The sequence below is a fragment of the Pinus tabuliformis genome, chromosome 8 (assembly GCF_031772625.1).
Source record: "Pinus tabuliformis cultivar Carrire ecotype Pingquan chromosome 8, CPIR1, whole genome shotgun sequence".
NCBI lineage: Eukaryota > Viridiplantae > Streptophyta > Pinopsida > Pinales > Pinaceae > Pinus > Pinus tabuliformis.
In genome coordinates, this window is record NC_142294.1 from 513,513,530 (window position 1) to 513,538,827 (window position 25,298).

At 33.7% G+C, this 25,298-nt stretch overlaps 1 protein-coding gene across 1 annotated transcript; it reads left to right on the forward strand.

The window, feature by feature from the left end:
- The first annotated feature begins 2,047 nt into the window (after nt 1-2,047).
- LOC149236377 (aluminum-activated malate transporter 10-like) lies at nt 2,048-24,013 on the forward strand. Its single transcript, XM_089368879.1, has 7 exons — nt 2,048-2,345; nt 2,621-2,809; nt 3,113-3,385; nt 3,468-3,580; nt 3,664-3,819; nt 3,922-4,485; nt 23,828-24,013. Exons 1-7 carry the CDS (start codon nt 2,048-2,050, stop codon nt 24,011-24,013), a joined length of 1,779 nt encoding a protein of 592 aa, XP_089225005.1.
- Nucleotides 24,014-25,298: the final 1,285 nt, after the last annotated feature.

A 25,298-nucleotide genomic window follows, 5' to 3' on the forward strand; every position in this document is an offset into this window, starting at 1 on the left:
TTTTTTTCATAATATAAAATCTATTTATAACCGTATAGATATGCATTTAACATGAAGCCAATCAGATTAAATTTCCTCATGTGTAAAAATACAATATGTTATTTTTCATTGTTGAAACTATATTTTTGAATGCTAAATTAAAATGACTTTTTATTATTAATTTATTTTTTGAGTGGGCTTAATGGTTAAGAGCATGTGTTTCCTCTTAACAGGTCCTCTTGTAGAGTATGTATGCCTTTGTAGACTTAGAAGTGAAAGCGCAGAGGTGGGTCCATTGTCCCACAAACAAGGGGTCTCATACACCAATTTGGTGTCTAGCTTAACTGTGACCTTAAAAATGGATATTATTATTATAATTAATTAGTATTAAAATATTTTATCACTAACCAAATTATAAGATTTAAACATCTTACTCACAATTTTTTTTACTTCTAATTACTTTACAACATAATTCTTTATTATTATTATAGCCAACATTATTTTTCTATTTAGAACATATTTTTTTAACTTCTATTTTTATTTTAAAGGGAACTGACGAACTAGAAAACTTACACATTCTCCCATATTGAGCTATAGAATGAACCTCTAGGCTCAACAAGGTAGAATAATCATATGCCACTTAAATTTATATTTAATCTTCATATACATTAAAAAAAAAAATATATAGTATATAATGGTTAAAATTCTGTTTTTTGGCTATAGAATGAGCCTCTAGACTCAATAAGGTAGAATAATCATATGACACTTAAATTTATATTTAATTTTAATATATATTAAAAAAATATTTAAAGTATATAATGGCAAAAGTCCGTTTTTCCAGAGGAAGGTAGATCCATCTCAAGAGATGATATCTGGTTGACTTATTATTATTAGCAAAGCCTTACTTTGAAGGTGTCCAAGAGAATTATCGTATCTGGTTGACTTATTAGCAAAACCTAACTCTGAAGGTGTCCAAAAGAATTGACCCATAACCTCTCATTAGCTAGGTGATTTAGTTACTTAATTCTCACAATTGAGCTAACCATCTGGGTTGTAATGGTTAAGATTCTTATTTAACTATTTTGGAGTCTATAATGGTTAAAAGTCTTGTTTAGCTATTTTAGATTTGTAACTATTTTAGATTTGTCTAATAGAATTTGACTAAACAATGGTTGGTTAGATCATTCTTTTAGTTTTTTTTTAAATTAGTTTAGTGAATAAATGAAAACTTTAAGTAAGTTTGATTGTGAAAAGTTTATAACTTAGATTTATAATTTCAACATATTTATGTCTCATTTAAAAAAAATTAACCAAAAAATACTAATTTAGTAATTTTTGTTGTTTTTGATAAAATAAAACCATATACACTTAATGAGATCATTTAATATTTCAGAGTGAATGACTTACTTGCCACACCGGTTTTTGGCCATTTATTTATCAACTTCATTTTCCAATTTCAAAACAATTATGAAATAAACAAAAATGAAGTAAAAGACTTTGATGATGTCTCACCCATATTTTAAATTATCTATAATCTTGTCGGGAATTGGACCACAAAGCATATAAAGAACAAACTTCCGTACCAATTGGACCACAGTGTCTCCCTAAGGTATGAGAATAATCTTGAAAATAATTATACAAAGATAATTTCGATGGTATTAATTGAAATAAGGCGTGTTCTATTTTGTAGCTTATAATAGTATTGAACTGATTATAATTTACTGTATTTATCAAATAATAGATTAAGCTAATTCTACGTTTTATATAAAAGGTTTATATGTAAAGCTTACCCGTGTTTTTAATTTAATTCAGATTTTTAGCACGCTATACATTTCAATTTTAATTCAAATTCTTTTTGATGTTTAAAGAAATACATTTCGATTATTTTTAATCCCTAAAAGGTGAAAATGAAATCACAGTGCTCGACAACAGTAAAGTACATAATATTATTTTAACTTCCTGGTTTTCTTATTGCAGACGTTGATTCTTATGGTTTGGAGTTTATATCTGTAGTTTCGGAATGAAACTAACATTTAACATCGGAGACAAGAGTATTCAATCACAACCAATGGAGTGGAAAATTACAGTAGCGGAAGGCATCGACTCAAATATCGTTCAAGCGAGATTCTGCGAAGATGTAATATGGAGAAGTTTCCAGGCTTTCCGTCCTTCTGCGATCTCTGTTTGCAGGAGGATTTGGCAGGTGGGTGCAGACGATCCTCGAAGAATCATCCATTCCATCAAAGTTGGCCTTGCACTGGCTTTGGTCTCTGTATTTTACTTTGTCAGGCCATTGTTTGACAGCGTTGGCGGAAATGCCGTTTGGGCTCTCATGACCGTCGTCGTTGTCTTTGAATTTACTGTAGGTAATTATTCTCATGAATTCTAATCCTCTTAATGTACCTAATCAAATGGGTGACAAACGTCGCATTCAACCCTGTTGATGCTAGAATCCCGAAATCATAGGCTGGATTAATTTAGGGCTTAACGGGAAGATTGTTTTAGGGTTTTAGTATTTCTAAGACCTTGGTATTAAGGTATCTTTTTTGGATATGATGATTTCATTAGTACATACTATCACTGAACCAGTTATTGTGCTTTAAAATATTAATGCTCTTTGTGGTTTAATGATATGTTGCAGGTGCAACGATCTGCAAAGGTCTGAACAGATCATGCGCCACTTTGTTAGCGGGATTACTAGGAGTGGGGGTCAACTGTGTTGCAGAACTTGGAGGGAAAAATTGCGAGTTAGTTATATTGGGAATCTCTGTTTTTGTGTTAGGTAAACCTATTCGCAGTCCCAACGATGGAAATTGTAACAACACAGCCAGTATGTTTCATTTAGAGTAGTCTAACTAGGTTACAATTTTGTTAGGAAAATTGTGGAAATTTTGTATAATTTTGATAAAAAAATTGCAGAATTTTAAAGCAATTTAGGTTACAACTGTTTAGCTTTTTAGCCCCAAATCCATTTCCACCCTAGCAAACAAACATGGCTCTATAGTTAAACTTTTTGAAAAATAGAGTAAAAAAAAACTTTCCCACCGAAATCTGGCCCCGGTAGACAACGCCGTTCTGATGTAGATTCTCTTTTTGAGAGTACTGATGTATATGCTTGGTTTGGATGATGCAGGTGCAGCGTCGACATATTCGCGGTTCTTTCCAGTGATCAAACAAACATACGACTACGGTGTGGTCATCTTCATTCTCACCTTCAATCTCATAGCAATCTCTGGCTATCGCGTTGAAAACATTTTAAAATTGGCACATCAGAGGATAGCTACGATAGTCATAGGGTCTACGCTCTGTTTCATAATAAATTTGTTTGCTTTTCCCATATGGGCTGGAGATGATCTGCACAATTCCATTATACATAACTTGGAGGGACTTGCTGACTCTCTCCAAGGTAAGCTGTCTCCAGATATAGCAACAAATTATCAGTGGTTTCGCATCTTCCGAATTTACACAAAATTTATGTGTTTTGACAGAATACGTCATAGAATATTTCGTGGAGCCAAAACATTGCCATGACTCACAGGTTGACAAGACCACCAGAGGCTATAAATGTGTGTTGAACTCGAAGTCCACTGAAGACTCACTGGTAATTATCATTATTATTAAGTATATAGCATCCTTTCCTATCATGTAAGTTTGGTTATCTCTTTTGTTTTTCGCTAAGAACAGTTAATTCTGCAGAGGAATTTTGCTACATGGGAACCACCCCATGGACGATTCTCTTTCAGATATCCATGGAATCTTTATGTAAAAGTTGGAAACGCAATCAGATATTGCGCCTATTGCGTGGAGGCTTTGGACGGACTTCTAAACTCTGAGATTCAGGTATTTTTGGAAACGCGGTACGCTCTTCATGCATGTTCTTATAATATAATGATAGTCAGTTATAATATGATAGAGTAATGCGTGATAATATTGTCTCGTTAGGCTCCGGTTGATGTCAGAGAAAATTTGAAAACGCCATGCATGGACATAAGCAAAGGGTCTGCAGAGATTCTGCGCGAACTGGCGGAGAGCATAAGGATGAAGAGAAAAAGTTCAAATGCCCATTTAATGAGGGATCGATTAACAACAGTAATGGCGAATCTACAAAATTCTCTGAGAGCGCAGCCTGAGCTTTGTTTCGATACTAAGAGGCCAATTGCGGAAGAGAATCCCTTAAAATCCGCACCAAATTTCCAAGAAGGTTTAGCCAGAACAAACAAATCATATGCCTCCTCAATACCAAACCCTGCAACGTGCGCGGGTGAGCTAAATGCTTCATCATCTGGAAATATTGTTGAGGGTGAGATAGACGAAGATTGGTCAACAGATCAAGCTGGCAATATATATGAAATGAGAGAAATGAAAGGAAACAATTTTACATTCATGGAGTTCCTTCCGCTTGCGAGCTTTTCTGCTCTTCTGATAGAAATAATGGCAAGGTTAGAAACGATAATTATGGCAGTAGAGGAGCTGGGAGAGAAGGCCAACTTTGAAAACATAGAGCATGTAAATGTAACCCCACCTTCAACATCTTCACAAACAAACAAGGCAGTATCTTCAAGGAAACAAATAGTACCAGTCGCTCTATCACCAACAGTGTCATCAGCTACAACACTTCCTACAACTAGTACGAATAAACTGCCTACAGCTCGTTGCATCACCTGTTGAAATTAACACCAACCGTTCGTGTTTGAATGGCGAAAATTGATGAGTTCTTTCAGCAACAGGGAACAATATAATACAATCTCTTAACAAAACCTATTTGCAGCAGATGAAGACTTATTTCACTGAATTGTTTCTTCATTAGTTGTTCACCTCTGTCACTTTCTGAATAAGAAAAATCGAAGGGCACCCCTCAAGGCTGCACAATATGATAATCGTGTAGATTAACATTTAAAATAAACAACTGTGTTTCCATCTCCAAGAGTACTCTGGTCCATTATGTACGTCTTGATTTGATACGAAGAAAAGAACACGATATCATGAAAACTGCGTTTCACAAACTATATAAAAATTCATTAATCCGATTGATACACATTCATTAATCCAATTGATATTGAGTATATCTTTTGATTCTATCGTGTAAAGTATATATATTAAAAGTTATAGATCTAAGCAGAAATAATCTATGTTTTTATTTGTAAATTATTTTCATAACAAAGTGCTATGAGAATATCAATATGTCCATTCCTTCTCAAACGTGTGAAACAATAAAAGAAATCAAAGGTGCTAGAGCTTGCTTAGTTCACTCATTAATAAGAAAATAACATTACCGATTTTTACTAGAGTGCTCATTTTAGGTATACTGGAAATGTTATCATGTTATTTTAATAAAAATATATTTCATGAGGACAATTATACAGGTTATTTTAAGGTTTTTTTTGAATTCATAATGATGTTGGTTGTGTTAGTATTTCTCTTTAATCTCCTCATTTTTTTATGTGCTTTTCTCATAGCAAGGTTTTTCATTTTGCAACAAAACCTCTCTTGGTTGCATCTTAGCAAGCTAAAAATACAAGGAAAAATTTAGCAATATCACAGAATGTATCTAAGATATGCAAAATTAGACTTTAATCTAAATTCATTAGATTATATAAGGTTAAATTTAGCAATATCACAAGATGTATCTAAGATATGCAGAATTAGACTTTAATATGTAAATTCATTAGATTATGTCCCTCTGGAAAGTCTTTGATTGGGTGGATACGAAATAAATGGAACTTCAGGGTCAAATAAAATTGGAGCTAGGGACAAATGCATTCTTGAGTCATTTTCTCCAGCTTGGAAGATAGATTAAATGTTTTTAAAGGAGGGCTATATTATTTTAACAACGTAGGGAACTTCATGTGATTTTGGAAGGAGTAATATAATCTAGAGAAGGAAGACTTATTGGTATAACTATTTTCACTTTACAAAGAATATTGGGAGGAGGAAACCCTTGAAGACATCGACAATGTCACCGCTAACTTTGTCAAAGTATAAGAGGCTACTAAAAGAGAGAGTTTGACATCATATACTCATATCTGTGTCCATATCAATATCTCCTAACATCTTTTCACATCCACAAATATTTATTATGAGGATAGTGTTTGGAAGAAACGTGTGGATTATGAACATGCTCCATGATTATGAGCATCTTATTAAGGAATCTCTGATGAGTACCAAGTAATCACCTGACCCTTCTTAGAAAGAGTAAGATAATTTGGAAAATTCCCTCAAAGAATAATATTTTTTAACCCTTAGGATGCCTAAAATATTGACCAAATCCCTAGATATAGAAATAGGTTCAAGTCTTTGTCTTCTCAAGAGGGGTCTCTAGAGAAAGATAGCAATTAATCAAGCATGCAAATCCCTACAAAATTCTATAGAGCCTATGAAAAAGTATCTTGAAGAGCTCCAACTAAAACCATTACCACAGGAAATAATTAGATCCCTATTGGAAGAAACTGAAGCAAAACCCTACCACGAGATATGGATTTAGATGATTCACTACTAGCTTCCCGTGTAGAAGAATGGCATGGAAAATATATGAAGGACATACTAACTTATAGGACTCAAATATTATACAATGCCTATATTTGAAGCAAGGAAAAAGAATAATTGGGTTTGAGTTCTTCATAGTCTTGTCTTGCGGTTCAAGGACTCAAATATTATACAATGCCTATATTTGAAGCAAGGAAAAAGAATAATTGGGTTTGAGTTCTTCATAGTCTTGTCTTGGGGTTCAAGGTGGTGCCTAAAAAATACAAGGAATCCAAAAAAATGAGGTCACTAGATAAATAAGGCATTGATCGGAGAAGATAGTGAACAATTATTCAACTTAGGAAAAATGTTGTCAATGTTAGAGGCATTTTCCCCTTGAAATATTGAATCTTCAAGGTGTTTTATATGCATTCATGATTTTTGTAATCAAGAATTGATGGTATATTACTCCTAGGTAACTTAGTAGTCTAAAAAGTCTTTCTGGTTTAGTCTCCTTTTGGAAATCCAAGCTATATGTAACTCTTTTATGATTAATGAAAGGATCCATTTACCCCCCCAAAAAAACATATTTAAAATATTTTAATATAAAAAATAAGTTTTCTTTTTATATATATATATATATATATATATATATATATATATATATATATATATGAAAAATGTATTCTATTTGTTAAGAGATATTGAAAAAATTATTTTGAACTATGAAAAAAGTGAAAATATCCGATAATGACATAATTAAAATTGTTATACATACATTATGCCACTATCATATAATATTACATATTTAAACATCAAACTAGGTATTAAGATAGAATAAGATCTTATAATGACTATCTTATCCACACAAGTAGGAGTTAATATTTCAAACACCCTCCCTTAATGTGTATTTGTCTTGATATTTGTAGGGTAAAGTATACACTAAATTATTTTTAAATATTGTATATTGAAATCCGTTGGGCTTTGCCATAACCATTGTAGAGATGTAGCTCCCAAGCTGAATTCCATAGATCTTGGATTTCACCTCCTTAGACTCTTGAATCATGGATTTGCCTAATTCAACTATTGAACAACAATGCACATATTGTATCATCACCTCAATAGTAGACAACAATCTACATACATGTTTTTACAACTAGTGAGGGATCCTTTGTTAGATCCATAACTTTCAAACTACCTACTCAATCGTCCATACTAAGTTGTACTTATAATTGATCCCTTGAAGATTTAATTGCTTCATACTACTAATTCAATTCTCTATTTGTAATGACTAAAGAACCATCCATTCTATGGACATACATCTACTAATATACTGGGTGACATTCATCGTACTTTTCAATTATATAGGAAAGTAGTTATAGATACTAGATGTATCCAAATCAATCTTAGAATATGTTTTTTTTATATGATTGTGAAAAATCACCATCATTTATTTTTATCATAAAAGTGTGCAACAATTAAAAAAGTATCTTCTGATAAACAACTTTAATACTAAAAATTATAAACTATATCATTGTAATTCCTTTTAGTTAAACATCATATTCAATATCGCTCTCCTAGGTGGAGAAACTACTAAAAATCCCACGATTCAATATTTTTCTTACAACACACTTCATCATATCTTGTTGCCAACACCCACTTCACTTATGAAACTCTCCCATGCCAAATTCATGGTTGAAAGGATACACTCTATTGGTAGGATGTTAATTAATCAAATGGTTCATATAGAAGATATTGAAATGCACTCATGTCGACAAGGAATCCCGCCATGGATGAGGTATGGAAATACAATTATGACATGAAATTTCATCACCTAATTATGACTTATGCTACTCATATAATTATGGTTCTAGACGCAACCGTTAATGGTGACATGCAACTCTATAATTATGGTTCTAGACGGAGTCTTGATTATGTCTCTCACCTCAGCGCACCAAAATTTCACCCTACAATATTTATTTGACACACTCTTGTGCTTAAATTTTCTATTTGAGTTTGTATATCATGTCCCACCTTATTCTCTTACAATCAAAATCAAATAATATCATCTTCGTCTCAGAATATCTTCATCCATTATTGTCCCCTAAACCTATTAGTGTAATGGTGACATGACCATTTGGTTGATATTCTATGTGTTTGATGGCTCCGGCTAGAACCATAATTATATGAACATAATTATATGAGGCATTAAGTAACTCTATAAGGTGTGCATTCACGTATGTACTTGGATCATTTATATTCCTAACATAAGAGAAGAGAGGTAACCTCACGTTCAAATAAAGTTTTATCTCGAAATGGGATTACCAATGCATATTTTGTATTCATCATGGTTTATGACTGATTGTATTTACTTATTCTCTATTTTTCATATATTATCTATTGCATGATGGAAATATATAGTGATACTGAGAGGGGATCAACTGATATCACATAGATTAAATTATTAAGGAATTTAGACTTCTGTGATCCATAACATTGTTTAGATAATCTTCGGCAAAATCACATAATCAATCATTTGTCGACGCGTTTCGAACCAACCAGTGTGGTTCATCGTCAGGACAAGTTGAAGAACTGATCTGGTTTAGCTTGATTAAATAGGGTGTGCAGAGACTCCAACGGCTATAATGCAACGGCTAATTTTGACTTGATGATCATAGTCAAACCCTTAATTTTATTATTAATAGAAGTATATAATTTATTATTATTCGTTAATTGAATAATATAATAATTCTTATTGATTAAATATAATGGTCATTATATCTTCATATTTACTAAGTAATCTATATTTATTCTTATTCCCCAATTTATTTAAATATAAATAAATAGTATTAAATTATTATTATTGTTAGAAATTAGTTACAATAGGTAACTTGTGTATTTATTTAATTATAATAGTTTAAATCTAAGGGTCCAAAGGTAATACCACATATAATGGTCATAATGGTAAACTAAATAATGGTAAACCAAATACCAAGGTCATTAATAAATTATATCTTCATCCAACCTACATTTATTATTATTCCCAAATTATATTTAAATATAAATAAATAGTATTAAACTATTATTATTCATACAATTTTATTACACTCGATAGCTTGTGTATTTATTTAAAAATAATTGTTTAAATCTAAGGGTCCAATGGTAAACTAATAAATCATTTTTATTAATTATTTAACTGTAATAGCCCAATCGAAATTAAATTAATAAGTTCTATACGATAATTAGGTCCAATAATTAATCTATATTTACTTAATAATATATAATATCAATATTATTAAAAATAATAAAAATAATTCTAGTAAAATCATTATTATGAAATTACCATAATTATAGTGCATGTATAACCATTAACTCAATGTTATTGGTATATCATAAAATTCTAATAATTTCTTGATTATCAATTAAACCTAAGGGTCATTTGGTAAAACTAGATCACCTTTTATAATTAATTTAATAATTTATAATCCTTGAAACATCAATATTTATTCACTAATTTTTTTTTATTAAATTAACTATGTTATTACTCATAAGGTTTAAAAAAGGGGGTAGAGGGGGGGGGGGGGGGGGGGGGGGGGGGGGGGAAGAAGAATTAAATATCAATGCAGCAAATCTAATCTAATTAAAAATGACCCCTGGGATTACATAATAACAGAAAACTTATGCATTCCATGACAAACTCGGCAAAAACAAAACCTGAGGAGAGGGAAGACAGAAACGCTAAGACCTAACAAAAGGGGAAAAGAGGAGGCTAGGAAGATAAGGCTTGGACCCAACAACTGCTAATCTTCCAGCCATCATCTCTATTAAGATTGTTCGACCTTTTCTCAATCTCCAGGGCCTCTCTAAATTTGCGATGGTGAAAATGCGCAACTTTGGCAATGACTTGAGCATCTTCTATAAAAACATGATCCATAGTCTTCCCCGCATGCTCAGCCAGGGCTGAGGACTTGGTCCTACCATGTCTTAAGTCAGCCGAATGCTCACTAATACGTTGATTAATAGAGCGACCCGTCTCACCAATATAAGGGGTCCCAGAGGAACAAGGAATGACATAGACGCCCTTCATGTCCTTAGGGTCAGCAGGGTCTTTCACAGACCTGAGGGAGCTACGGATAGTGAGGAGAGGTCTAAAAGAAGTGGGCACATCATACTTAATAACATAGTTAATTTAATAAAAAAATTTAGTGAATAAATATTGATGTTTCAAGGATTATAAATTATTAAATTAATTATAAAAGGTGATCTAGTTTTACCAAATGACCCTTAGGTTTAATTGATAATCAAGAAATTATTAGAATTTTATGATATACCAATAACATTGAGTTAATGGTTATACATGCACTATAATTATGGTAATTTCATAATAATGATTTTACTAGAATTCTTTTTATTATTTTTAATAATATTGATATTATATATTATTAAGTAAATATAGATTAATTATTGGACCTAATTATCGTATAGAACTTATTAATTTAATTTCGATTGGGCTATTACAGTTAAATAATTAATAAAAATGATTTATTAGTTTACCATTGGACCCTTAGATTTAAACAATTATTTTTAAATAAATACACAAGTTACCTAGTGTAATAAAATTCTATGAATAATAATAGTTTAATACTATTTATTTATATCTAAATATAATTTGGGAATAATAATAAATATAGGTTAGATGAAGATTAATTTATTAATGACCTTGGTATTTGGTTTACCATTATGACCATTATATCTGGTATTACCTTTGGACCCTTAGATTAAAAATATTATAATTAAATAAATACACAAGTTACCTATTGTAACTAATTTCTAACAATAATAATAATTTAATACTATTTATTTATATTTAAATAAATTGGGGAATAATAATAAATATAGATTACTTAGTAAATATGAAGATATAATGACCATTATATTTAATCAATAAGAATTATTATATTATTCAATTAACGAATAATAATAAATTATATACTTCTATTAATAATAAAATTAAGGGTTTGACTATGATCATCAAGTCAAAATTAGCCGTTGCATTATAGCCGTTGGAGTCTCTGCACACCCTATTTAATCAAGCTAAACCAGATCAGTTCTTCAACTTGTCCTGACGATGAACCACACTGGTTGGTTCGAAACGCGTCGACAAATGATTGATTATAGATTAAATTTTGTTCACTTTATTACTCTTAATACTAAAATCACATCACAAGTCAATCATCAACAAAATGGATGAAAACACATATAAGAATGGAAATCCAAATTTGAAGAAAGAACACTTGAATTATTTCCAAATAGTCTTAAATTTATTACAACCAGTTGTGAGGACATCAATCCTCAATAAGCACCAACTTACAAAAGTATTAGTTTTCTCCAACATGTCTAGAATATGAGGACATCAATCCTCAATATGCATTAACTTACATTTGTTTTACTATTCAAGGGAGTATTTAGGCTTTTTCAAAAAGTGGTCTTCCCTCCTAGTAGCTTTTACCCAACTCAAAATAGAATTTTAGTATTCACAAGGACTATAACTCTATCTCCAATAAAGCTCAGACCCCAAATAGAACATATCTATGGCCTCTAGCCAAGACTACAACTCAACCTTTAACGCAAACCTCAACTCAACCTCAAACCAAGATATAGCTTAGCCTCAATTATGTCCCGGAAAACTTAATTTAACAACAAATGAACCCAGCCTGATTAACAAGAAAAAATTATCTCAACAAGCCTCAAACAAAATAGAAAACAGTCCAAAGAATCATACCAAAAACCCTTACACAAAAGCTTCTTCAACTTCACTTCACTTTACTTGTTGTTGGTTCATGAGGTATGAACCTTAGGTAAGCTCCTTCACTCTCTTAAAAATAGTTTTTAATTCTTGACTAGTGGCTAGAAATTCTCCATATTGTGCTTATTTATAGTGCATGTAGCGTTTATGGTAGGATCAAATTATCCACTATCTAGGCTGAATGGAAATGTGTATAATGAATATTCAAAAATTAATTTATCTCGAATTGTGAGGAGTTAGGGCAAACCATACGTTGTTCAAAAGGTCTTAGAATAATATTTTCAACCATATATCCTATGTTCTCACTTGATCTAGGTAATTGGAGTAAAAATTCCATTAAAAATAGGGTACACAAATGGGGCCTACTCGGATAACCTTTGACATAACAACAATTTTAAAAATTATCCAATTTTTTTATTAATGGAAATACTTTGATTTTTGATTCTTCTGACATGCATTCCTCCTATCTATACTAACTACATACTTATTTCCAGCTTTTTCCCCTCCCTGCATTATCTCCCCATTTGACATCAATAACACAAGGTGCGCCCCTTGAGTTTGTGCTTTCTTTTCTAATATAAAGAAGATATCACTTCCAACTTCTCCCTAAGATATTCAAAGGTTTCTTTGGGTATAATTTTGGTAAATATGTTAGCAATTTGTTCTTTGGTGCCAATATATTCCATCTTTACATTCTTCTCAATGAATTGTTTTATGACGAAATGATACTTGATCAAAATGTGAATTGTTTTTTAGTGAATGATAGGATTTATTTATATTTTTTTTACACTAGTGTTGTCGTAGAAAATGAAAACTCGTTGAACATATTCCATTTTGATTTCTAGCAAATTGTGTTTCAACCAAAGAAATTGGGTAGAAAAATATATTGTTGTTATGTATTCATATTCAATTCAACAAAGAGAAATTGATGATTTATTCTTCTTGACCAAGACATAAGGAAATCTCATAAGAAAAATGTGCTCCCCATGGTAGTTTTTATATCATTGATGGTACCTAGCCAATTAGCATTTGTGTACATTGTTAATGTGAAATTTGTACCCTTAAGATACCAAGGACCAAAATCGAGTGTGCCCTTTAAGTATCAAAATACCCACTTTACTACTTGCATATGTGATCTCTTTGGTGTTGACTTAAATCTTGCAACCATTCATGTTGTTTGCATAAAAGTTTCTCTGTAAAGACACTATTTATATTAGAATACCAATCACAAACCTATAGAGAGTTGAATTTACCTTAGGAGATTCATTATCCTTACTTAACTTGCATCCAATAATAGTAGGGGTACTAATTGGTGAACATTTTTCCATTCCAAAATGCTTGAGCATCTCCTTGAGGTATTTGGCTTGGAAAATTAATATTCCTTCATCAATTTGAAAATCATGAAGTTTAAGGAAGAGGGATAATTCTCCAATCATTGTCATTTCAAATTCCTTTGACATTTCATGAGAAAATCCATGACTGATGTCATCTTTATTGCTTCCAACAATGTGGCCATCCACATATCGAAGTGTAGTTAGTAAATTGTACCTTTCCATTTTGATGTAGAGATTGTTGTTAGAAACATATATTTTGAAGCCTTCTTGTTGAAGATAGTGGTCTAATATAGCATACCGAGCTCTTGGATCTTACTTTAACCCATAAATAATTTTCTCCAATTTGCACACTTTGTCTTTATTTTTTGACAAGTGAAAAACTTATGTTTGTTTGAGGTATATTTCTTCCTTTAAATATCCATTTAGAAAGGCCAATTGAACACCCATTTGATAAAATTTGAGGCCTTTAAAACACACAATTTCTAAAAAAAATCTTATTTTTTCTAATCTATGAACTAGAGAAAATGTTTCTTCAAAATCAATTCCTTCAATTTATGTGTAGTCTTTATAAACAAGTCCTTCCTTATTTCCAATAATTTATCCTTATTCATTCACATTTTTTCTAAATACCTACTTAGTCCCATTCACGTTTTTATCTTTTGGTCATGGCACAAGTTCCTAGGTTCCATTTTTCTCAAATTGATTAAAAATTATTCTTCCATAGCATTCACTAAATTTTGCTCCGTGCTGGCTTGTGTAAAGTCCTTTCGATATATTTTTGATATCAAGGAAAATCTGAATTTTCCTAGTAAATTGGTCTTTCTTCTACGGGTTTGTATACCTACATCGACATCACTAATAATTTGGTTATTTAGGTGATTTTTTGCACAAATTTAAAAGTTTCCTTGGATGGAAACTATTCTTCTTTTCCATATTCTATCATTTTAGTAGCCTCTTCTTGGTCCACATAAATGACATCTTCTAAATTCTCATTTGCTTATTCTTCTTCTTTCTCTTGCCAATATTATTCTATTCTTAGATGAATACATTCCATAGCCTTGTGTAGTCTTTTATTTTAGTACTTGTAAGATTTCTTTTTGTTGAGTATATAAGGAATTTCTTCCTAGTTGTAATTACTTCTAAGGAATTACAAAAAATAATTTACTCAATCAAGAACCCTAGCCATAAAATGATCTAAAGAGACAAATCTGATTTTGGGGTTGTGAGAGTGGGGCCCTCAAACCATGATCCCATGAGGGAGATGAGGAAGAGACCATTATCACAAGATTTTATGAAGTATTCACTTTCACTATTGTACTAATCGAAGCAAAACTAAAAAATCATTCAAGTACTCGTAAATGAAATAAAGCAGAAATAACTTCAATAGCTAACTATGAATATAATCTAAGCATACATATACAAAAGGAAGAGGAACCTCTGTTGCTAGGTTTGGGCCCTAACCCAAGAGCTTCAACCCTCTAAGTCAACTCAGTTTTGGATCAAATAAATGCTTCTCATTCTCATCAAATTGTCAAAAATACATAACATTAATCAGTCACAATGTCTTATCTCTAAAGTTCTTCTTGTTCACCATAAAAAGTCAAATCATAATGAGGTCCTATGCTTTCCTATTTTTACAACTGAGGCTACCCACAAATTCCTTAAGATTAGGGAGCCTTGGCTCTGAAACTCAATATTAAATTGTCTTCAACTATCACTGGCTTAGCTACGAATGAACTCAGTGGGCTTGGCTTCTTTTAACTCTGAGATGATGAGATTTGGTGGACAAATCTTCTGGTGTTTGAGGAGTTAAGGAGGGATATCGAATCTCGTGAAATCCCTCTTGCTTGTGTAGTTTGAGTTCCTGCACTTAAATTAGCCAAAATGTAAATCTTCTTCACCCATACATAAAATGTTTGTCAATTTAATTGTCTTAAATTGATTACATAAATTATCGACTAGAGTTGGTAAACTTGTGAAGTGAAAGTGTGCAATATATCCTAGTGGCCTATTTATTAAGTTGAATTTATTAATTGATTGAGTTATTGGAAATCTGTTTTTAAGTTTTGTATTATTATTTCAAAATTAAAATTAACATTGCTATCTAATGAAAATAAAATGATTGTTAATATAAAGGAATAATCCTTTCTTGAAAAATGAAACTATAAAGAACTCACACTTACATAATGAAAACTAGATTAACTCATAGTTGCAGAATGAAAACTATACTAACTCACACTGCTTCAAAATTGAAAGTTCAATAAAGTAACTACAATTAAACCACACTTCTTTTTGAAATTAAACTAAGAAACATAAAGCCAAGAGGAATCTATATACCTAAATCTATAGCGAGAAACATAGTATGATATGAAGTTGAAATGATTTTTGATGAAATTCCAAAGAAATCACAGGGAAACCACTGGTATTTTAATGAGTCAAATCAACTACATAAACTTTAAAATGCAGTTGTAATGTTATCATAAGAAGTTCAAAAAAATGAATGCCCAGGATTGATATTCGATGATAAAAAAACTAATGAAGAACTTTGTTATTTCTTTTCTAGTTAAAATAAATATCACTGTTGCTATCCAGTTCTAAAATCAAATGAAGAATTATGAAATGAAACATGTACGAAAATACTATAGAAAATAATAACAAACCGGGAAATCTAAAAGTTAAAAACCCTCACTGTTTGCAGGGGCCCTCCACAAATAGGTGGTCACAAGCTCCAATGGACAATTAACTGTGCATCAAGTCTTTAAAGGCAATTCCATTAAATAAAAGCATAGAGTTTTAAAACTATTACAGTCATCATAGATTCATTGATGTGATCCCCTATTTTGTGTTGCCTTACGTTATCTATAAAAGGAATTTAATATTTTTTTGAGGATTTCATTCCTACTTTTGACTAACAAAGTTCTAATTTAACTATCAAACTGAGAAATAGATAATGATTCGCTCGCGATTTTCTATTTGACAAAGAAAATCGTCATGTGCTTTCCTCTCGGACTCTTGCTCACTTGCTCCAGCTATGTGTTGACCATTTCCTTTGACCACATGATTTAGGCTTTACTATATTGATTTAGTGCAGATGAATAGGAGGAAATCCTTGAGGTGATCAACCTCTTTCTTCCCATATCTTTCTTTCCTTAAATGGCGCCTCAAACCCTATTCAATAATGGAGTTGGCTACAAAAAAGGATGTTAGCTGCAGAATTGAACGAATCCGGTATGTAATGCAAAATTTAACATAATAGTAAGGAACATTAGGGAATACGAAAAATAGGATAATTACTACCTTACCTATGTAAAAAACCTGCAATTTGATCCCTATCAAGTTAAAATAAATGGTCAAGGAGAAGGAAAATGAGTGAAGAAGAGTGTAAAGATGAAGCATTCATGAGGTTGTACATTCCCCCATATGGAGGTCATTGCATGTCCTCATGAAAAAATGAAAAAATTAGTGTGCTTGTTAGCTACTGCATCTCCTTTGAAACTTGAGCTAGCACATCCAAATTTGTATTTTTCACCTTTTTCCTTACCACTTCCATCCTTGGCTTCTTCATCAGAATTTTGTATTTCAGATTTATCACTTTTCTTTTATGAACCTTATTCTTTTGTTTCAGCTTCTTATTTTTCTTATACCATTGACTCAAATGTAAGAGAATAATGTTGTTTTGGGTCCTTTTAATTTCATTCTACATCTTCAAGGCTTCACGTTCCCTTTGTAAGTGTCTATTTAGCGTCTCCGGTTCAAAGATTTCTTGTTTTAAATTTTTTATGACTAGAGGTTCTTGCTGGCTACTAGAATGATCTTCTTTTTCATGCAATCTTGAACCAGATGTCTTTTCTGTAGCTATCTTTTCCATAGATTTGATATAATTGTATATCTCTTGTTGTACTAGATATATTTCCAATGTTTTTCGACTTGGGCTTTGAATGGGTGAAATGACAGTTGGTGAGGGAGTCCTCTGTTTCTCTACTTACTTTGAATCATATTCCATGTCTTTTAGAGATGGTTCCTTTAGTTATGGATTAAGCCTGGAACTTCTTCTCACAATATATGGATGAGGGGTTTTTATTTGAATTCTTTTATTTCTTGTTTTGACCTCTTTTATCTTCTTGGATGTGTTTTCTTCTTCTTTATTGACATTTTTTATTCTAACAATTTTCTTTTTGATGCTTCCTAAAATTTATGCAATAGGAATTTCATCCTCTCATTGTTAATGGGATGGCCATTAGGGTAAATTTTGAATAGGGCTTTCAGATACTCTTTTTCTCTCTCTTTTTCCTTTACTATTATTGCCCTGTTCCTCTTCTTCTTCCTTAAAATGGTTTCAAAGTAAGAAGTTTTCATAGTCATCTTTTAAACACTTGAGGTGAAATTAAATAAGCATTTTGATGAGGCCATGATGATACATAGTGGTTTCTATATATTGAATGTTTTTCTGTACAATTCCTGACATTTTTCTTAAGCTATTCAACATAAATTATGGGAGATTGATCTCATTCCCTTCCATAAAATGCATCATTACGCGAATGTAATAAAAAAACATCCAGGCAAACCTTCCTTCACAAGAAATAATTTTTTTAAAAACCAGTAATAGGTTTCTCCATTTACTTTTAAGTGCAGTTCTTGGGACTCCTCTCTTGAAAATGGATATTTCCATACCTGGATTCTTTAAGAAAATTCTCCACTCTTCATTTTCTATGCCTCTATTTTTAAACAATCATTCTCCTCCTCTAGATAGGCCCATAGCTTCAGCAATAAGGGACTCTGTCACTACGACTTTGATATCTCCAATCTCAACTTCTACTCCAGCAAAAGCTCTGGCGCAAGATTTGGTATCCTCTTTGTTGAAACAATCAAGTTTCTCCACAAAATGTAGTCACTACACTTTCTACAACATTTCTTTCACCTACAGGTAAACCTTCCTTGAAATTTCTTTCGTTCAGCTCAGACCTCACAATGATCCCCATGGTAGGAAATTTTTGAATCTGACTTACTTCTTGATAGAAAATGGTCTAGGGATTCAAAATAAAGGCTTTCAGGAAGGGAATAAACGAAAATGAGGATGAGAGAGGAATGAATGAAATGACCATTATGGAGGATTTAACAAATGTGAGTTGGTGATTTCTTCAATGAATCAAATTTGAGTTGGGAGTATTGTGAAATAATTGGAGACAATGGTAGTGTTATCATGATATGACCAAAATATCTTTCAACCTTAGGCAATGATGGGTTTCAACCAATGGTATAATCATCATAGAATTCATATACTAAATGTTTTTAATCCCTATTACTAAATTAAATGTTTGCATACCTTTGAATACCTTTACATCGATATTGTTGACCTTTATCTGCTTCTTTCTTCATTGCCTTCAATTGCTTTCAAGAATGAATTTGATCATTGCTCAATTTCCGAATTGGTGGTTCCTATCAAACATCAACTGTATAATTATGTAAAAGCTACATATTTCTTACTATTCTGTAGCTATTTTATTAAATAATGAATCCATACAGGTGAGGATTTTTTTTTTTTAATAGAGGAGGAATGCCTTGTTATAGAGTTTTATGAACCCAACGTTTTGGACTACCAAGTGAGTCTATCATCACGGGATGCGTCAATAGATATTCTGAAGATATTAATGATGTATCCATGACCTATATTTAAGATTATATATATAGGTTATGAAAGAAATAATATAAGAAATTTGGTCGGCCATTATCTCATTAATTTATTAATATTTAGATTTTTTTTATTATATTTTTTTTTAATTAATTAATTTATTAATTATTGATCATTTAATTAATTAAATTGTTTGATTAATTATTATTTTTTTATTATATTATTAAACAAAATAATTAATTAATTAATGAATAAAAAATTTGATTAATTAATTAATTAGTTTGTTTCATTAATTAAATAATTAGTTTAATTAATTAATTAATTCGTTTAATTCATTCTATATCTATATATATATATATATATATATATATATATATATAGATACATCTTTTTATTTGTTTCATTTTTATTAATAATTCTTAATTTTAGGTTCCTAAATGGAAAGCATTATATAGAATCTAAGACATAAAGAAAAGAGTGGGATATAAAGAAAATGGGTTTAGAATAGGTATGAAGAAAATTTAAGGTGTAAAAGAATTATTTTCACCTTAGATTTTCATTATAAACATGCCAACCATTGTTTGTTTTCAAGTTTATTATTATTATTATATTTCTTGGAAAGAAAAAAACTTTTGGAGATCAAGTTGGGGAAGAAGGAAAATCCTTCTTCACCAACTTTAAATCAGTGTTATCTTGCAAATATTTGATAAATTATTCCTTGGTCAATGGCTTATGATAGATTCTCAGTGGATGACCATTCACAAGAAAAGTGGTCCTTTATTCGTGAATAGTTCTGATCCGAACTACACCATTATCAAATATTGTTTCAATCTCATAAGGCCCAAGCCAATGAGTTTGAAATTTCGCTTGGAAATCTTTGAACTTTGAATCAAACAGTAATTCCCAATCTCATGGCTAGAGCATTGTCTCTTCGATATATTTGTCATGCCATCTAGATCTATGTTGTTGAATTAGATTGGTTCTTTGGATTTCATCTTGTCTTATCTCATCAAGTTCATTCAGTTGCGCCATTCTTTGTTTTTGTGCATCTGAAAGATCAATACCCAATTTGAGTGTTGTCTTGAAACTTTTTTTTCCACTTTTGAAAGATCAAGAGCCAATTTGAGTGTTGTCTCTGTTAACACCTAAATCTACCTTAGGCTGAAGGAAGGCAAAAATTAGGGTAACCACAAACCATGCTCAGTCTAGTAGCTAGCCCTACCAGAGCAGGAGAGGGCTCTCTCTGAGTCACGCTTAGCGAATATATGATCGAAAACGGTCTGAGGTGACTTACAATACACTATTTACATTAGGCTAGTAAGTGGATAGGGATTTTGGAAAAGATTTTATGAAGTGTCGAGCTTCTGGGATGTATATGGGACTGGCGCTCAATAAAGAACAGAGAATTGAAAATGAAGGCACATATTATTTCGTGAGGCAAGGTAGGCGGAAAGAGCATCAATTTTGCTTTAAGGTAATGCAGAATGGAAAGATTGCTGAAGAAAGTGAAAAGGGCATAGTCGTATGAATCCTTTTCAACAGAAGAGTAACACTGCACATGAAATTTTCCCACAGGCAGAGCAATATAAATTGAATTCTAACTAATCTCACTTAGAAAATTTCACTGAAATGAAACATGAATGAAATTATGAAACATAACAAGATACATATGGAACATAAGAACACATTTGCTACACTCACAACCACAAGAATCTCATGAAACAGAGCCGCCGCCTTTCATTAATTCTCTGTCATAAATACATAGTGAAGAAACAAAGTTTTTTTCCCATAGTCTCCCAGAAGTTACAAGCCAGCCAACCCTTTGCAAATAACTTGCATACAATATATAGAATGAGTGGAGAAGAGATAGAACTCCCAGGGGTTGGGAATTTACTCAAATCATTACGAAATGGAGACGAAGAGCCAACCATCATCTACAGGTGCAGCTCTCTCAAGCATGACATTTGGCTGGGGTGACCCTTTGCATTCCTTTGCCACTTGGATAGATGCCCATCTGGAGAGAAAACTCTTTAAATGCCTCCTTCGGTTCCAAAAAACCGAAGTGTAGATGACCGGGCCCACTTGGAGTAGTCGCGACCCGAAATTTCGCGAAACGGGAGTAAATTGGCAGTTTTTTCCCTTGTGCGCCACGCTACTTTGAAGCTCATTTTGGGGCACTTGTAGGTGTCCAAAATGTGCCCAAGTGAGCTTGTTGAAAATCCTGTCTTCTCTACTTTCTAACGCCACAATAATTTCCCAATTTGGTGCTCATTTGCCCCTCCAAATCTTCATTCTCCCAAGGCTGATTTCTGTGTGTCAAAAAAGTGGCAGAGGGGCCATTTTTGGGTGTTTTTTTACCTTTAGGAGACCCAAAACTTGTCAAAATTTCTTTCTCAGAAACCAGTAGACGTAATTTTCGATGCCGAATCCAAATATGCAAGCCGTTTCTCGATTAGAGTCCTATATTTTTAGCGTCGCGCCAGTGGCGCGGCGCACAAGGAGGAATTTCCTGTTTTGTGCCCAAAAAATTTGCGTGTGACCAAAATTTACCCAAATTTTTTGAAATTTGGGTTGGAGGATCTGTATCGGGTGCCATGCTGAGCCAAGGAAGCATCAGCCAAGATTCTAAGCCTATCTTGCTCTTTTACCCGTTTTACCCTTCTTGTTGCTTTCCTTAGTTTTTCTTTTAAACTCCTTATCTGGGCCTGTGCACTCATGTTCCGCACCCTGTAACAAAAATTCATGTGTCTCAATATAGCAAGGTTCTGATCAGCGTTTTCCAACAGCCTCTCCAAATGCATGTTGAACCTCTCAAGGTTGGACTCCCGGTCTTCATTGATTGCTTGCTCCAAATATGTGAGCGGAACCCTTCTTCTTTAAGTAGCTTGGCACTGCTCGTGGATGTTCTGCAACTCCATGATCATCTGTTGGTCCTCAAGCTATTTGTTTCTCTACTCTAGGTAGTTCATGTTCCACTTGGTGCTTTCTAAATCAATGGTCAAGTCTTCAATCTCTGATTGTTGCTCCCTGATGATCTCTATAAGCTCCTCATTGGTTGGTTATGCATCTGTCTCATCACCCTGGAGGAGAAAAAACTTGGTTTCTTGCTCACCTGATGGACCTTCCTCCTGCACTGGCTCCTTGCCCTTACCTTGTTCCTATGATGTTGATGGTGGAAGCGAGGCCCCTTCCACCCCAGGTGGAGATAACACTCGCTCTGCTGCTGCAAACAACGTTCTACTGCCCTTCTAGTATGTGATGTATACTGGCATGGTGGCAGTCTCATGGCTCTCAAACTGATGTGAAGGACCCCCCACCTCATGCTCAAACTGATGTGAAGGACCCCCGAAGCAATGCCCTGCAATCCCAACTGATGGTCCACCAAAATTTGGATGAGAGAAAAATGATAGACATTGTTTAGCTACTGTCGAGGGGTCTTGTGTTGCATGAAGTTTTTCATCTTCTCAATGTTGTTGCAAATAAAAAATGGGAGGCTCATCATCTGCACCCAGGTGAAGTGCATGAACAACCTAATGTGATATGCATAAAGGCGTGAAAACCTCCCCTCGCGACTGAAATACTTCATGATCAATCTCATGAGTGGGCATACTCATCTCTCAAAAATCTAAATGGAAAAACTCTGGTGAGCTCACTCAAACAACTGTTCTAGATGTAAGGCTCATAAAGATGCCTCTCCACCTTCCTTTTCTTATGCCACTGTTCCCCAACGTTTGGTATTCCTGTTTCTGCTAATATGGTCTCGGGTGTCAAGGTGAAAGTGACCCCAGCCAGGACAGATTGACCTCCCTGTAGATGAAGTGCAAAAAGGCGAACCAACTCATGATGTACTTTAACATTTGCCACCCTTTGGAAAAATTCATAACATGCCAAGTGCTGGAAACAAGACGTGGCAAGTGGGCATGCCTGTAGCTCTATGAGGGTGTTTGGCTCGTCTCTGAGATGTCTGCCACTCCGGTGATGTCTCCTATGGGCCCTCTCTCCTGAAGATGTGTCATTGTGTGTATCCCCCTCATAATCTGATGAAATTCCTAATGCCATTATTGCTGTGTGTACCTTGAGTTTTCTTTTGCTGCCCTCTGAATCCAATGAAACTAGTGGTTTCCCTGAGAATCTGTCACCAAGGGGAAAATAAAACAGGGAGTGTTAGGAGGGGAATGATGAAAGGGGAATAGGGATTTAAGAGGAGGAAGTTATCAGGGATTTAGGATTATATTTCGGTATAGTTTTGATGGGACAGGGTTTGGATTTTTTTGAGGTAGGGTTTGGGTGTTTAGCCATAGGAACCAAGGGAACCAAATGAATATGGTCATAGTGGGGTTAGGGTGGTTATTAAGGGAAAATGCTACATGGGGATTAGTTTGATAGGGGTAGGGTAGGAGCATGCTTTAGAAATCCTGTTACTGTAGCAAAACCTTAGATTTTTGCCCTTCTTTGTGTCATTTTTGGGTTTACTTAATAAAAATTTTTCCTTTGATTTCATGGTCACCAAAATCATATTTTTCTTTGAGTTAAGTATCAATGGTTAAGGTATCTAGGGCCACCTTTGCAATTTTGAGAGCCATTTATAAAAATTTCGGCGATTTGGTGTTTTTTTAGGCTCATAGGTCTGTGCGCCGTGTGCTTTGCCCAGTGCGTCGCGTGCCAGGTATGCGCCACGCCAGTGCAATATTAACACTGTGGCCGCGCTCCCAGTGCGCGGCCTGCCCTGAGTGCGTCGCGCCACCTTGTGTGTGCGCCGCGCACTGTCAAATTACACTAATTTGCTTGGAACACCGGGGATAGGGTCTTAATGGAGATTTCTACGGGGTTCCCTTAGGAGACAAGGTGGAATGGAGGTGAAAATTATGAGGAGTGAGGGGACAAGGGGAGGGGAGCAAAACCTTGATGGCATCTTCACAAATTTGAAACCCCGTTTATCATTTTTGCTTTGATGATTATTTTCATGGATGGCCAATGTGCTTTGGATATCATTCAACATCTTAGAAACACCAAACATTGACCAAATTGACAGAGAAGAGGTTTCATTTGAGCCTACCTCTTGCTTGCTAGCCTTCAATTGGGATATAAAACAAATTTGCAAGTGTTTTGAGCTCCCTGGCTGTGTCCGTCGTGCACCAAGCCCAGTGCACTGCGCGCTGGGTGTGCGTCGCGCCCTTGAGAAAATTGAATGGCAGGCAGGCTGCCTGTGCACTGCGTCCTCTATGTGCGCCGCGCTCCCTGGTGTATGCGCCGCGCCTTCCAACACCACCTCTCACTCACTCAAACTCTTCACTATTTCGCTCTCTCACCTTTGGAATTTCTCTCCAAGCTTGCAAGAGCACAAATGGTTTTGTTTTGGGCCACAACATGTATATATAGGCTTGAGAGAAATTGGTTTGATTTTTTCTTCCTCGAAAACCCACTTTCTAATGTTTGTGTTTTACACTTTTTCATTGACTTTAAAACACCCTGATTTCATTTTTCTTTGAAATTTTGGCTCTCATGATGGGATTTTCGGCATTTCTTTGCGGGGACTGTGTGACTGGGCATCTGGCCAAAGAAACCATGACTGCATCTCAAAAATCAACTTGTGCATTTTTGGAAAATTTTGTCATAGTTGACTTTGTTTGACTTTTCTTCAAAACAGAGTTTTGAAGAAGAGTCGATGTCTCTTCAGGTGATGATGGAGCTTTCTGAACCATAGCTGTGTAAGGCCTCCCTTTGGCCAGCATGGCTTGTTCTGGACATGTTTTCAAAGGCCAAATTGATGTATTCATAGACCCAAACAATAAAAATGACTTTGTCCTGTAATATGACCAGACCTTGACTATCATGAATTTCAGTGAGTATGGACCAAGACCTGAACCAGCAGGGGCCAGACATGAGGGAAAATGACTAGCAAGACTTTCTCCATCAGATCATGGCATGTCCCTAGCGAAATGCAGCTGAGTGTATGGAGCGGGACACCTAAAATTGAAATGCACAAAGAGTTTTGATCTCTAACAGAGGGCTTACCAGACCAACTCTAACTTTGGCTCCAATGGGGGAAGGTAGCTCCTTGGAGGTGCCAAGAGCAACAGATCTATGG